The sequence below is a fragment of the Odocoileus virginianus genome, chromosome 3 (assembly GCF_023699985.2).
Source record: "Odocoileus virginianus isolate 20LAN1187 ecotype Illinois chromosome 3, Ovbor_1.2, whole genome shotgun sequence".
NCBI classification, from domain to species: Eukaryota; Metazoa; Chordata; class Mammalia; order Artiodactyla; family Cervidae; genus Odocoileus; species Odocoileus virginianus.
Window position 1 is genome coordinate 45,393,252 of NC_069676.1, and position 16,009 is coordinate 45,409,260.

The 16,009-nt window shown below is 42.7% G+C and overlaps 1 protein-coding gene across 2 annotated transcripts in view; it reads right to left on the reverse strand.

Moving 5' to 3' along the window:
• Nucleotides 1-16,009, reverse strand: part of SPOCK1 (SPARC (osteonectin), cwcv and kazal like domains proteoglycan 1) — a 564,476-nt gene that overhangs the window by 312,953 nt on the left and 235,514 nt on the right. For both annotated transcript variants that reach the window (XM_070465401.1, XM_020873556.2), the window contains one exon: nt 14,130-14,175. In XM_070465401.1, coding sequence (XP_070321502.1) covers nt 14,130-14,175 — 46 coding nt within the window. The remainder of the gene's footprint in view (nt 1-14,129; nt 14,176-16,009) is intronic.

The window sequence follows — 16,009 nt, forward strand, 5'->3', positions numbered from 1 at the left end:
ACCCTGAGCCACCCCCCGTCTGGAGGATTCTGTTGGGTGGCCCCAAGCACGTCCCCTGGGTTATCTTATTTCACATGTCTCTCAGCTACACCAACAAGTGTCCCCAAGGAAAGCTGCTGTCACATTCCTCAAGTCCCTGCAGAGAACCAACTCAGCACCTACTAGGTGATCAGTAAGAGCCTAACTGAACGATTCACTGATCAATTAGCTCCCACACAGAAAGAGAGGTGCAGGCACAGAAAAACCCCTAGGAACCTTTCAAACTGAGAATCCAAAACAAAACATCAGTCCTCCTCCTTTTACCAAAGCCTCACTCCCTTCATCCTGTACATGTCAGTGAGACTGGATCAGGCACTACATCTGGAGTTTTACAGACCCCTCAGGTCGAAGGTGCGAAAAAAAGTCATGATTTATTTTATAGATAAGGCAATTGAGGCCCAGAGAAGCAAAATGGTTGCCTAGGTACACACAGATACTCAAGGAAAGAGCTGGAGCTGAGCTCAGCCTTTGAGACTGCAAAGCCCAGAGTCTTCCCAGCACCTCACACTGCTTTTCATCATACATGGTTGTTAGGGCAGCATGAACATCTGACAGGCCTCCTGCAATGAACTGCTCCATAATATACAAGCAAGGCCTTAACACAAGAGAACTCTCCATCTTAGGCAGAAGAACTATGGGGACACCGGTGACTCTGGAGATGTTTCTCCAAGCAGCTATCTGCCTATTGTGAAAATGCTCGAATCCACTCTCTAGTCTCCAGGGAGGACAATTTCACCAGCATTATTAATCAATTTTGAAATTCAACTGACATCTTTTTCCCCTATTGAGAATTTCCCCAAACCAAGGCTGTTTTATTAAGACTCAACAGATACTATATAATTAATTCAGGGGCTGCTGTTCTAACAGATGGAATACAGGAAGGTTTGGGCTTTGGTTTTTGTTTTTTTTTTTTTTTTAATAAAACTAACACTACGTTTTATGAGTTGGGGGAAAAGTAATAAACATGTCTTTTAAATGGATCTGTTCGTGCTGTAAGAACCTTTTAATAGAAAGCGATGGTGACCCATAATTGCAAGGGAAATTTTACTAGCCTTTATGATTCCCTATGATTCCATCCAAACTGTGTAACACAACCCAGAATGACTTCGCTCCTTGGTCTGAAAGCACAGGGTGCTGGAGGCTCCTAGAGGAGCCAGAGGAAGCCGGAAGCTTAAACCCGCACTGCGGCCACCTCCCCAGGTGAAGATAGAGCCACTGGGGGTCCCTGGCAGGCTGAGCTGAGAAGAAATGAGCTTTCCTGGGCACACGCCATAGGCCAACTCCCTGCACTGTGCTAAGTCGCTTCAGTCATGGCCGACTCTTTGCGACGCTATGGACTGTAGCCCGCCAGCCTCATCTGTCCATGGGATTCTCCAGGAAAGAATACTGGAGTGGGCTGCCATGCCATTCTCCAGGGGATCTTCTTGACCCAGGAATCAAATCCATGTCTCTCACGTCTTCTGCACTGGCAAGTGGGTTCTTTACCACTAGCGCCACAGCCAGAGCCAACTCCCTGGCTCTCAGCAAACATGAGCTCATTCAATCTTTTTTTTTTTTAATTTATGCATTTGGGACTACACTGAGTCTTTGTTGCCACACGCAGGCTTTCTCAAATTGCAGCAAGTGGGGGTACTCTCTACTTGCGGTGCCCAGGCTTCTCACTGAGGGGGCTTCTCTTGTCGTGGAGCACGGGCTCTAGAGTGCTTGGGCTTCAGTGGTTGTGGCATGTGGGCTCAGAAGTTGCGACTCCAGGCCTCTAGAGCACAGGCTCAGTAGTTGTGATACACAGGCTTAGTTGCTCTATGGCATAAGGGATCTTCCTGAATCAGATTTCAAACTTGTGTCTCCTGCAATGGCAGGAGGATTCTTTACCACTGGAGCTCATTCAGTCTTCACAAATGCCCACCAGACAGATATCACCAGCCTAAATAAGTCAAATTTCTGCAGTGGATGTCTCAGTTCACAAGGAAGTCAAAATTTGAACTCAAGACTTTTAAACTCTTTTCATTTCCTCCAACCCTTCCAATGGCCACAGGATTCTACAAGAAGACAAAGTACCTTCGACTTTGGCCCTTTTTGCTTTTCATTCTGAGCCTCCCTTCCCCATCCCTGATTGTTAAAAGGCCCATTTAATTCCATTGGTTTTATTGAAGTGATATTCATACCTCATTGGTTAAACTATAACCTTTGAAATAAGATCATTGGGCTTCAAATTTTTCATTTTTCCTTCCTTCTGAGGAAAACATACACAGATTCTATTAATATGCTGCCAGAAACCATGATAGCTTGGCTATCAGAAGGAAAAGACCTCAAAGGCCACCTGGTCTGCCCCTTTTATTTCAGAGGTGGGCAAAGAGAAGTCAAGAAAGGCCACATGATTTGACTTAAGTTGCACATTTTTTTTGTTTTGTTTTGTTTTTTTCATTTATTTTTATTAGTTGGAGGCTAATTACTTTACAATATTGTAGTGGTTTTTGCCATACATTGACATGAATCAACCAGGGGCTGGTGCACTGGGATGACCCAGAGGGATGGGATGGGGAGGGAGGTGGGAGGGGGGTTCAGGATGGGGAACACATGTAAGTTGCACATTTTAAGAGTGGCAGAGTCCTGTCCCACCTAGGTCTCCCTCCAGGGAAAACTACCTCTCCAGGCCAAAGGGCTGGATGGATGAATAGGTCAATATGAGTTAGAAATGCTAAGAGAGGGTTTCCCTGGTGGCTCCGTGGTAGAGAATCTGTCTGCCAATGCAGGAGACGTGGGTTGGATCCCTGGTCTGGGAAGATCCCACAGGCCACAGAGCAACTAAGCCCGTGCACCACAATTATTGAGCCTGAGCTCTAGAGCCCAGGAGCCACAGATACCGAAGCCCGTGTGCCTAGAGCCTGTGTTCTGCAACAAGAGAAGCCACTGCAATGGGAAGCCCGCACACTGCAACTAGCCTGCACAGCAATGAAGACCCAACACAGTCAAATATAAATATATAATTTTTTAAAAGAAATGCTAAGAAAAAGCAGCCCCCAAGAGCAAAACAAATGAGACAACACAGAAGTCCACCAATAGGGGAATAACTGGATAAATTAAAGTAAGATAGTAAAATCAGTTCACTTTGGTCACTCGGTCATGTCCAACTCTTTGTGACCCTACAGATTGTAGCACACCAGGCTTGCCTGTCCATCACCAACTCCCAGAGCTTGCTCAAACTCACATCCATTGAGTCAGTGATGCCATCCAACCATCTCATCCTCTGTTGTCCCCTTCTCCTCCTGCCTTTAATCTTTCCCAGCATCAAGTCTTTTCCAGTGAGTCAGTTCTTCACAGTTCATTTCAGTCGTTCAGTCGTGTCCGACTCCTTGCGATCCCATGAACCACAGTATGCCAGGCCTTCCTGTCCATCACCAATTTCGAGTCCACCCAAACCCATGTCTATTGAGTCAGTGATGCCATCCAGCCATCTCATCCTCTGTCATCCCCTTCTCCTCCTACCCTCAATCTTTCCCAGCATCAGGGTCTTTTCCAATGAATCAGCTCTTCACAACAGGTGGTCAAAGTACTAGAGTTTCAGCTTCAGTCCTTCCAATGAATATTCAGGACTGATTTCCTTTAGGATTGACTGCTTTGCTCTCCTTGCAGTCCAAGGGACTCTCCAGAGACTTTTCTAGCATCACAGTTCAAAAGCAACAATTCTTCGGCACTCAGCTTTCTTTATAGTTCAACTCTCACATCCAAACATGACTACTGGAAAAACCATAGCTTTAACTAGACGGACCCTTGTCAGCAAAGTAATATCTCTGCTTTTTAATACGCTGTCTAGGTTGGTCATAACTTTCCTTCCAAGGAACATGCATCTTTTAATTTCATGGCTACAGTCACCAAAATCTGCAATGATTTTGGAGTCCAAGAAAATAAAATCTCTCTCTTTCCATTGTTTCCCCATCTATTTGCCATGATGTGATGGGATCAGATGTCATGACCTTAGTTTCCTGAATGCTGAGTTTTAAGCCAACTTTTTCACTCTCCTCTTTCCCTTTCATCAACAGGCTCTTTAGTTCTTCACTTTCTGCCATAACGGTGGTGTCATCTATGTATCTGAGGTTACTGATATTTCTCCTGGCAGTCTTGATTCCAGCTTGTGCTTCATCCAGCACAGCATTTCACATGATGAACTCTGCATGTAAGTTAAATAAGCAGGGTAACAACATACAGCCTTTACATACTACTTTCCTGATTTGGAAACAGGCTGTTATTCCATGTCCAGTTCTAACTGTTGCTTCTTGACCTGCATACAGATTTCTCAGGAGGCAGGTAAGGTGGTCTGGTATTCCCATCTCTTTAAGAATTTTCCACACTTTGTTGTTTTCCACACAGTCAAAGGCTTTAGTGTAGTCAATAAAGCAGATGTAGATGTTTTTCTAGAACTTTCTCTTGCTTTTTTGATGATCCAATGGATGTTGGCAATTTGATCTCTGGTTCCTCTGACTTTTCTAAATCCAGCTTGAACATCTGGAAGTTCACAGTTCACATACTGTTGAAAACAGGCTTGGGGAATTTTGAGCATTACTTTGCTAGTATGTGAGATGAGTGCAATTGTGCAGTAGCTTGAACATTCTTTGGCATTGCCTTTCTTTGGAATTGGAATGAAAATTGACCTTTTCCAATCCTGTGGCCACTGCTGAGTTTTCCAAATTTGCTGGCATCTTGAGTGAAGCATTTTCACAGCATCATCTTTTAGGATCTGAAATACCTCAACTGGAATTCCATCAGCTCCACTAGCTTTGTTCGTAGTGATGCTTCCTAAGGCCCACTGGACTTCGGATTCCAGAGGTCTTGTTCTAGATGGGTGATCACACCACTGTGGTTATCTGGGTCATGAAGATCTTTTTTGTACAGTTCTTCTGTGTATTCTTGCCACATCTTCTTAATATCCCCTGCTTCTGTTAGGTCCATACCGTTTCTGTGCTTTATTGTGCCCATCTGTGCATGAAATGTTCCCTTGGTATCTCTAATTTTCTTGAAGAGATCTCTAGTCTTTCCCATTCTATTGTGTTCCTCTATTTCTTTGCAATGTTCACTTAGAAAGGCTTTCTTATCTCTCCTTGCTATTCTTTGGAACTCTGCATTCAAGTGGGTATATCTTTCCTTTCTCCTTTGCCTTTCACTTCTTTTCTTTTCTCAGCTATTTGTAAGTCCTCCTCAGACAACGATTTTGCCTTTTTGCATTCCTTTTTTTTGCGGATGGTCTTGATTCCTGCCTCCTGTACAATGCCTCCATATGTACGAACCTCCGTCCATAGTTCTTCAGCTGCTCTATCAGATCTAATTCCCTGAATCTATTTGTCATTTCCACTGTATAATCATAAGGGATTTGATTTAGGTCATACCTAAATGGTCTAGTGGTTTTCCTTACTTTCTTCAATTTAAGTCTGAATTTGGCAATAAGGAGTTCATGATCTGAGCCACAGTCAGCTCCCAGTCTTGTTTTTGCTGACTGTATAGAGCTTCTCCATCTTCAGCTGCAAAGAATATAATCAATCTGATTTCGATATTGACTATCTGGTGATGTCCATGTATACAGTCAATCTCTCGTGTTGTTGGAAGAGGGTGTTTGCTATGACCAGTGCATTCTCTTGGCAAAATGCTGTTAGCCTTTGCCCTGCTTCATTCTGTACTCCAAGGCCAAACTTGCTTGTTACTCCAGGTATCTCTTGTCTTCCTACCTTTGTATTCCAGTCCCATATAATGAAAAGAACGTCTTTTTTGGGTGTTAGCTCCAGAAGGTCTTCTAGGTCTTCTAGGTCTTCATAGAACCATTCAACTTCAGTTCCTTCAGCATTAACTGGTTGGGGCATAGACTTAGATTACCGTGATACAGAATGGTTTGCTTTGGAAACGAACAGAGATCATTCTGTCGTTTTTGAGATTGCACCCAAGAACTGCATTTCGGACTCTCTTGTTGACTATGAGGGTTACTCCAATTCTTCTAAGGGATTCTAGCCCACAGTAGTAGATATAATAGTCATCTGAGTTAAATTCACCCATTCCAGTCCATTTTAGTTCACTGATTCCTAAAATGTCAATGTTCACTCATCATCTCCTGTTTGACCACTTCCAATTTGCCTTGATTCATGGACCTAACATTCCAGGTTCCTATGCAATATTGTTCTTTACAGCATCGGACTTTACTTCTATCACCAGTTACCTCAACAACTGGGCATTGTTTTTGCTAGTACATTGTTAGTACATTGGAACATCACAATATAAAGAGATTAACTACATCAACAAACAGAAACCCTTAAAAACCATTTTCAGTGAAATAAACATGTTAGAGAAGAAAGCATACATCTCCATTGTACAATAAGTAACAGTGTTTATAGATATGCACATATGAGATGGAAGTATAAGAATGTGGAGAGAAATGCATGTAAATGAAATGGTCACCTTCAGAGAAAAGAAAATGGGAAAGAGGGACCAAGAAGGGGCCCCTGGGCAATTTCAATCTTGCATCTGATGTTTTATTTCCTTAAAATAAGCAAACAGGCAAAGGCAGCCAGAGATGAAAGATAAAACTTTCAACTTGATCTAACTTCAAAGCAGATAGGCTGAGTTACAGCAGGAGTGAACCAATATTTGAATTAACAGGGTTTGGCTTCTTCTCTGGCAGAACTGACTCAGAAAACTTAAAAATCAATACTCTAAATTTTTAAAAATACTAACTATTGTATTGTTGTAATCAAGAAAGTGAAGAAGAGATTGCCAGAGGTGAAAGGCTGATGTGGCTAGAGTGCGATGCGAATGTCTAGGGCAGAAAGTGGTTATTTTGAGCAAGAGTATCTATTTCTATAAAGGGGAAATAATGGTTCTTAAATTACATGAGAAGGCAAAGGTGAGAAGAAGGAATCAAGCAGACTAAACATGAGGGAACCTGGAAAAAACTATGAAGATGTTTCCCACAAACTAGACCAGCTGCCTCTGAGAATCAAGGGATCAGATAGGATGAAAAGATCCTTAAACCCTGAAGAATTCCCAACACCCTGTGAATGCAAGTCAGAAACTCCTTTTGGAGTGAGGTTAAATTCCCCATCAAGAGGAAAGCTACGGAGATTTAAGATTTCTATTGGACCCATCAGGTAAAACTTCAGATTAATCTAGAGGGGGAAAAAGATTCTCCTTCTAAAGAAAAAGTTTAGAAATAAGCAACCTTGCCTCCCCCAGGTACCCTTTCAAACTCTGACAAAACACGTTGCTGTGATAGTTCACAGGCCTCTGGTTCCAGAAACACAACTGGAACATGGGAAGGCCTCTATCCTTTCGAGTTTTAGAATTTTTGCCTGAAAACAGTGCAGGGCTTTGGTGAGGATTTGAGCTTGTCAGATCTTGGTATAATAGATTGGAAGTCAAAGGGCAAGGTTTTTCTTCTTTTATTCTATTGAAGTGAACAGCGTGAGTAAAAGGGGCCCCTGCCTTTCGAAGCTTTATTTTTATCTGGAGATCAATTTCTACAAGTTCATATTCTGCTCTGAAAATCACCAGCATCATCTGAGATTTAGTCACAGCCAGGATGCTCTGGAGGAACAATGATTAGTATTCACTCCAGAAGGAAAAACATTATGCTTTAAACCAACACCTGTACACTTTACCTAAAACATTTCCCTACTCCACATTAAAAGAACCAACTTATCTCAAAAAATCTCCTATGATAAATCCCCTTCAGCCATTTTCCCTAAAATGGTTTGTCTCATCAAGTAGAAATTCCTACCCAAATAAGTCAGTGGGTTCTTTCCTGAGTAGACCATGGTTATAGGATGGAACCTTGATTCATCTGCATTCCAAAACTTAAGAACATCTTCAGGTAATCAGAATTTTATATTAAAGTGATGTATTGGTTATACACATAAATTACCTTCTCAATCCCCCAATACCACCACCACCAGCACAATAACCTTTCATTTGGCAAAAGATTATAAATAAGCTCCAATTTTCTTTTTTATAAAGGGCTGGTCTAGAAGTTCTGCAACTTCTTGTTAGAAATCACTTCTTATTCATTTCATCCCCTCCCTCCCTTTTATTTTTGTACCACAGTATTGTGGTCCAACTTATTATTTCTTTCTTTCTCCTCCAGGCCCTTTGGATAACCTTCCCCATTAGCCACATGACTCCACAGGAAAAGAGCATCTTTGTGACAGCACCTTCAGCGTCACACTCAAGGGGATGCTGATCAGCTAAGACTGGGGGTGCCCTGATCCATGGTCCACAGACACTGAATGAGGCCAAGCAGTAGTAAAAACTGTCACCCCAACTAAAATAGACTTACGTGACTTATGTAAACACTTGAGATTGACACTGTATGGGTTTCTCAGTTTTCCAGACCAACTCTTTTCACTTTCACACCCCCACCAGCCCACTTATTCCTGCTTCCCACCTTGCCCCATCAACCCCAGTACAGACACACTCTGTGCCAGTATAAGAGCTTGGATGGATGACTAATGACTTGTAATTCTGAGCGTCCCAAGAGAGACCTTCTTTAGTGTGGTCCCTAAACATCAGCACTTGTAACTGTTGACTGAATGAATGAACAAGAGCCTGAACCTTCTCAGCCCCGATGATGAGGACGTGGGGTGCGATACTGCAATGACTTGCCTGGTGTAAGACAATGAAAAAGATCCATTAGTGACTAAAACATCACTCATGGAACACTTACTATCTGCCAGACACATTAACTCATTCAGTCCTCTCAGTGCTCTTATTGTTGCCATTTCCAGATGGGAAAGTCTTAGGATCAGAGAGGTTAAGCAACTTGCCTAGAATCACACAGCTAACAACTGGCAGAGTCAAGTTCTGAACTTGGAGGATCTGACTGAAAACCCCAGGAGCCCAGACTGCACTCACTGAAGTGTATGCCATGGAACAGACTACTTTTGCTGGATACATGATAGATGTGGGGTGAAAAAAATAAAAGCAAAAACATGTGGTCAGAGGCAAATTTAGCAAATGTTAAGATAAATGGTCTTCTTTGCTAAAAGACTTCTCAGAGCTTTTAAATTGCTAACAAGCACTGCAAGTCTCCAAGAGGCGAACAGAGCATATGTGTGTCCCCAATGGACTGGCGCAGGGACTGTTTTCGTGGGGAAGCCATCTTGCTGGACCAGATGTCACTTTCAGAAGCATAAACCGCACGTCTGCTCCACACCCACTGTGTGCGTGCAGGTTTGCTGGGGGCCAGTGGAGGGAACGTGCCAAAAGGCAACAGCGGCAGAGGCCACCCCGAACTCTGGAATCGCCCCAGAGCCCTCCAGGCTCGGCCAGCCTCCTGAGGAGGTCCACCCAAGGGCCTCCACTCCTCCTGCCCACAGAAGACAGGAGGCCATTTGCCTCTGCCAGCTGCCCCCACCCACCTCCCAGCAGGGCCTCTATCTTTGTGGACTTCACAAGGGAAATTTCTCACCTGAGTTAATAATCGTTGCCTTCAATTCTGAACTCCTGTCTGGCCCTTCTGTGAGGAGAGTTGGCATTAAGTTGTTAGCAATCAAAAAAGGATAGACTACTTTACCCAAATCTCAGAAAGAATTCTCAGAAAAGCCTGAAGGTGATGGCTATTATACTCCCCTGACGGAAACATTACTGATTCTCTTAAAGATAACATGTGGAAGATGTAGTCAGTCCTGCAGAAGTCCTCCAGGCGAGGCACTGCCTTGGAGTTATTATACGGTAAGAGCCTGCTCTATGAATCCCCGCTGTTCAAAGTTCAGTAAATATCCATCTGCAGGGAGAGCAACTACAGGGAGATTAACTATTTCTTGAGCATCATCTGTGTCCTCACTATTCACAACAATACTTGAGATGGGAGCTACACGGTCTCTCCGAGGGCAACCTACAGAGTCGAATGGTTAAGTCTGACCACCTATGACCAAAGTCTAGGGATCCAAGACAATGGAGAAGTTACCGAGAGTCCTGTGTGAGGGGTATCACTTAGAGGTGGGTCTTAGGTTCCAAATCACTGCTGTTGAGCCACCCAACTACATACAGTCTCTAAAACAGTGGTCCCCAACACTTTTGGCACCAAGGACAGGTTTCCCGGAAGACTATTTTTCCACGGACCAGGGAGGGGGATGGTTTGGGGATGATCAAGCGCATCAAGAGCAAACTTAAGGAGCTGCTGAAGAACAGGGGAGCCTGGCAAGCTACAGTTCATGGGGTTGCAGAGTTGGACACGACTGAACGACTGAACAGCAACAGCCACAAGCACATTACGTTTATTCTGCACTTCATTTCTAATCTACTGCTGCCACTTACTGGACAGGAGGTACTGGACCACGGCCTGGATACTGGGGATCCCTGCTCTAAAGTACAGCACTCATGCTATTACTCCTCTGCTCCAAAACTTTCTATGGCTCCCCACTGCCAAGAAAACAAAGTCTGAAATCATCAGGGAGAGCAGGGAGAGCATTAGTATGAAAAGTCCTTTACAATCTGTCTTGAGTCTACCCATCTGGCTGTACCCTACCAGAATCTCCTATGCATGGTCTCCCTTCCTCTTTTCTCTGCCTGCATTTCAAGCCCAACCCACACCCACCTCCACCGTGGGTGGAGGCTCTTCTACCTCCATCCCACAGCATCCTTGTCATCAGGCCCTCTAAAATGCCTTCCAGCAATTCCATTCCCATGAACCGGAAGTCCTCCCAACCACAAAACTGCCTGAACCACGTTGGATTCTCTTTTGGTGTAGGAGGGAAAAGACTTTTCTCTGCAGCTGATGATCTCCACTGGAGTTCGGCAGTCCTCCTATTTTCTGGAAGATGAAGTGTTCGACCCCTTCCATGCCTATGGTTTATATTTTGCCAGCCCATGTCAGCACTGATATAGTAACCTCCCATTTTTATTGAGCGGCGTCCAGTGTAATTGATGACATCTGCTGGGGCTGATACTTTAAGTGAAGGCTATTCTCAGTCCTGCCACCTCCCACCGCCCATCCCACCCCACTCCACCCCAGATCAAGATCAAAATAGCCAATAGCAGCTACACCTGAGCTACAATGTGGGGCTTCTCAGCAAAGGTCCTCAATTATACCCAGAAAGTCATGAGGTTTTCTGTGAGGATTTATCTCAGCAAACCCAGTTTTCAAACCTGCAGAGCTGGAAAAAGAGGGAGCAAGGGCAGAAGGATGCTGCACAGAGCAGCCAATGTTTTTTAGAGAGAAAAATCCCTGTCTGGGCTTTTTGATTAAGCAGATTTAAATCGTATGTTCAAAGGAAGCTACCACTTGTATCATATATGTAGACATATCATTTACATATAGCAGGTGGCAAATATATGTAAATATGTGTACAACCTATCCCAATGTGTACTAGTAAAATTAAAATGCCTTTTCCTTCCTTGTTAAAGTTTTACTATCTGTTTCCAGGCCTTGAGGGAGAGTAAATCTGATATTTATTAACATTTGATCCTTAGAGAACTAGAACCTAAGTCTTTTTCTGGCTGGAAAGCATCAGTTTCCGGTCTCCATCATTTGTGTAGCTCCATAAGCAAAATCCTAGCATGAATGTTTGCTGAAAGGCTCATTTACCACGTCTACACAGGGAACAGGTTGCTCGATATCTGAGTGTTCTTCCAACATGAAAGTGTAGCCTTTTAAGAAATTTTGACCATTTTTGATGGAAAGCATCTAAATTACAAATACCTTCTGATGCTTTATTGTGATGATTTAGTCACTATAAAAGTTGTCAATTCTCCAAAGACTTCAAGAAGGCCAAGAGGAATGTACGGGCTACAGTACATAGATTCACAAACGGTTAGACATGACTGAGTGATGAACACACATACACAAGAGGAATGTGATGCTCATCACAGATGATTATCAGAGAAATGCAAATCAAAAGCACAATGAGGTACTGCCTCACACCAGTCAGAATGGCCATCATCAAAAGTCTATGACCAGCAAATGCTGGAGAGGGTGTGGAGAAAAGGGAACTCTCCTACACTGTTGGCAGGAATGTAAAAATGTAAATTGGTACAGCCACTATGGAGAACAGTATGGAATTCCCTCAAAAAACTAAAAACATAGCTGTCCTACGATTCAGCAATCTCACTTCTGGGCATAAATCTGGAAAAAAAAAATGAAACTCATTTAAAAATATACATGCACCCCAATGTTCATAGCAGCACTAATTACAATAGCGAAGACATGGAAGCAACCTCGGTGTCCATAGATAGACAAATGAAGAAGATAGGTAAGCATACACAGTGGAATACTACTCAGCCATAAAAAAGAAGGAAATAACACCATCTGCAGCAACATGGATGGACCCAGAGATTATCATACTGAAAAAACAAGATTATACAATACCACTTATATTTGGATCTAAAAATAATACAAATGAACGTATTTACAAAACAGAAACAGACTCACAGTTATGGAAAACAGACATGATTACCAAAGGGGAAAGGATGGAGGACAGATAAATTAGGAATATGGCATTAACAGATACAAGTCACTGTATGTAAAACAGATAAACAACAAGGATTTACTGTATAGCACAGGGGACTATAGTCAAACCTTATAACAACCTATAATGGGAAAAAAAACAGAAAAAATATTCATATTTAAGTATAATTTAACCACTTTGCTGTATAGCTGAAACTAACACAATATTGTAAGTCAAATATACTTCAATTAAAAATTTTTGTTTAATTTTTTAAACTGTTGAAGTGCGAGGCCCTTGAAGTCCACTGAGATGGCGGAGTCCACTGAGATGGTGCAGCCCAGACAGGGCCTCCAGAGAAAGCCTTCCCTGGTACCTGTCCACAACACACATGTGCATGCCCACTAAATCTCCCACCTATAGACTCACCTGCACACACCTGCATCACAGCCTTTAACATATCCCACTGCAATTGCTGACTGAGCTATTCCCCCACTCCTTACTCTGAGCTCCTCCTGGAGTGGAGGGGGTGACCATAAATTTTCTGTATTATCCCCAAGACCTGGCTTTGTGCTTGTGCACACACTGCTAGGTCAATGAACATTTGAGAATGAATGAATGCATACATGTATGTATGAATGAACAAAGTGTTGCACTACTTGAGGGCATAATACACTAAATGTCTCTGTGGACATTTTAATGCCAATTTTGCTTACAAGACAACTAAAGTCCAGATGGAGTGACCTATTAAAGTGACAAAGGAGAGGGCAGAAAAGGGCACCTTCTATCGTGTTACACATCAATGCCTTTCTTGACGTCTTTGTGTCAAGTTGACGACTGGGATCACATCAAACACTCAAGCTACAGAAATGAAGCGGATTCTCAGAAGTGTGAATCTTTGAGACCTGGTAGGTAACATGTTCCCTCTGAGTTGCAGCATTAATTGCATATACGTACTTAACACCATTTCAGCAGCAAGGTCTGTGCTGAGGGCAGCCACAAATGGAACAATAGGAACAGGGATGTGATTCACAGCAGACCTTCGTTGCATCTTAAATAACTCCCAGGAGCACAGAGGTGGTGATTTATAATAGCCCTCAGGAGCCTGGCTTTGTGCTTGTAGGGTGAGTGGAAAGAGCCCTCTGAAGGCTAAAACCCAAGCGGTCAGTGAACTGCCTGTGAAACAAGCTTCTATTTAGAAACCATGAAGAAGTTATTTAAACAAATGAAATACCAATGCCCTTGAAAGCCTCCTGGGATTGGCCTATTTCTAGACACGAAAGTTTCATTTTTGTGGCTCATGTAAATTGGACAGCGTCTCTAGGCACAGTCAGTTCCATGAATGAAATCACTGGATTCAGCCCAACAATCCACCAGGTTAGTCTGATAAGCATTTTACTATTTTGTTTCTTTGTGTGTTTGTTTTCTAACAAAACCAGTCAATGATTATAGTGGTCAATTCAATAAAAACACTACTTAAATCTTAGACAATCTCAGACAAATAACCAACTTGATAAAATAATTTCTATCACCCCAATCTATTTAGTCCCCCAAAGTTGGTAAAATAAGACAGCTAGCTGGCCTTTGTGGGAAGAGGTAGTCAGCAGGCAAAGAAGGAAAAATGAGATGGCATTTTTCCACAAAATACACAGCAAGAAATAGTGCATCCTTTACCTTGGTCAAAAGGCTTGTTGGGATTCCAGTTTCTGAAATAATCATCCTATATAAGGAAAAAAATAGAAAACAAAAGTCAGGCTTCAGGAAGTTTCTCATATAACTGCATAAAAACCTGCCTTTCCCCCCTCCACCTCCCAAAACACAAAGGAAAATGCTAAGGGTTCAGAAATTTTTCTAAGGCATTCACGTGCAATCAAAAGTATCAACTGACTTTTCAAATTCTTGTCTTTCAAACTGTATGGATTATACACTATGAAGAGTTAATACATTTCAGCCTAGTATGGAAACAGCACTGCTCTTCCTGGTTTGACAGATAAACCGAGACACCTTCTAAGTGCAAGATGTATTTGCTATCAATTATGCCGCAGGTGATGCCTAGCTGTTCTCACTTGGGATTAAGCCTCTGTGTTTGTAACCACTGATAATTCAACTGTCAACATTTCTCCTACATGGAGACATGTAACTTTGGTGCACAGTTCCAATTTTCTAGCACTTCTCGAAACTAAAAACAGAGGGTCATTCAAATGTGAGAATTAACCACTGGCATATATTCACCTTAATACCATTTGTTCTGGTTGTGTAAAGATAAAAAAGCAAAGGCTGGCCAATCTGGTTGATTCATAACTGTGTCTTTCTTGCATGTAGCTTGCCTCAATTTATGCTCCAAGGCTAGACAGTTGATCACGTTGAAATTGCAAGGGTCTAGGTCACTCACACCTCCATCATCCTGTTAACCTCTTTCTCACTCCTAATAACCCTTCCCCTCCAAACCTTCACTATCCACAGTTTCTCTTCTCTGTCAGCCCTCACCCACTCCACTGCAAATGAGCACACTCCCTCTGTCAGCTCAACTCCACTGTCTGCAGTAATACAGGGGCCCTGCCCGTGGACAACATCCCCACACCATTTTTAGGGCATGTGCCCCCGTGCGGTTAATTTCCTCCTGAGTATACTCAAACAATTTGTGGGACGTGTTTTTGGCAGGCACTCTGCATGCTGCAGTTCCAGAAAGCTGTCCAAAATGAGGCCTGGATTTCTCTTCTAGAAAAGTTCATTTACACCAAAGTACACAATTAGTTTCAACTATGGTCCATGCTCTCTCCTGCGACCATTTATCTCCCACACCATCTCCTTTGAATTTTATTGGTCTCTGTGTCATTCAATTACCTGGCTTTATTAGATCCTTGTTGAGTTCACCTAAGCCCTTAAATAGATTTTAGGAAACTGGATTTAGAGTAAAATCAGAACATTGCTGCTTGGGTGGTGATTCCGTTTTCCAGGGCATGAATAAACATGAACAGGTTCCTCTGGATCCTGGGGATTTGGCATTAAATCAAGTTTAACTCCAAGGAATTGGTCCAATTTGCTCTGGCTTTAATTTTATGCCATATCTGGCCTTCTCAACCCAGCTGGTTAGGAAATCTCTGAGGTCTACACCATGAAATAGCACTGAGAAAGTTTAAAAGAATCCCTCTGTCATATCTCTCTCCATTTATTATTTTAAATACAATCCTCATCTTTTGAATTATGTGGTTTGAAACTCAGCAGCCAGAGTTAACGGTTCTAAGTTGAGGGCTGGATGATCAGTGGGAAATTTACTGCCTGATTTCTCAGGTTAGATGGCCAATCTACTCTTAGCAAGTGAACATAAGCAAGTGACTCAGACATTCTGCTGTTGACAAGGGCAAGAGAAGAGATAACCTAAGATGAACTCATTCTCACTACTGCAGAAAAAATAACAAAATCTCCATCCTTCCAGCTGTGGTCCATAAGTGCCCTCTGATAAGGATGGCATCACCTAATCGCAGTCTGAAATCACATGAACTATTTTCTACTTGAACATGCCGCTTTAATATGGAAGTCCTTGAAAGCTGAGG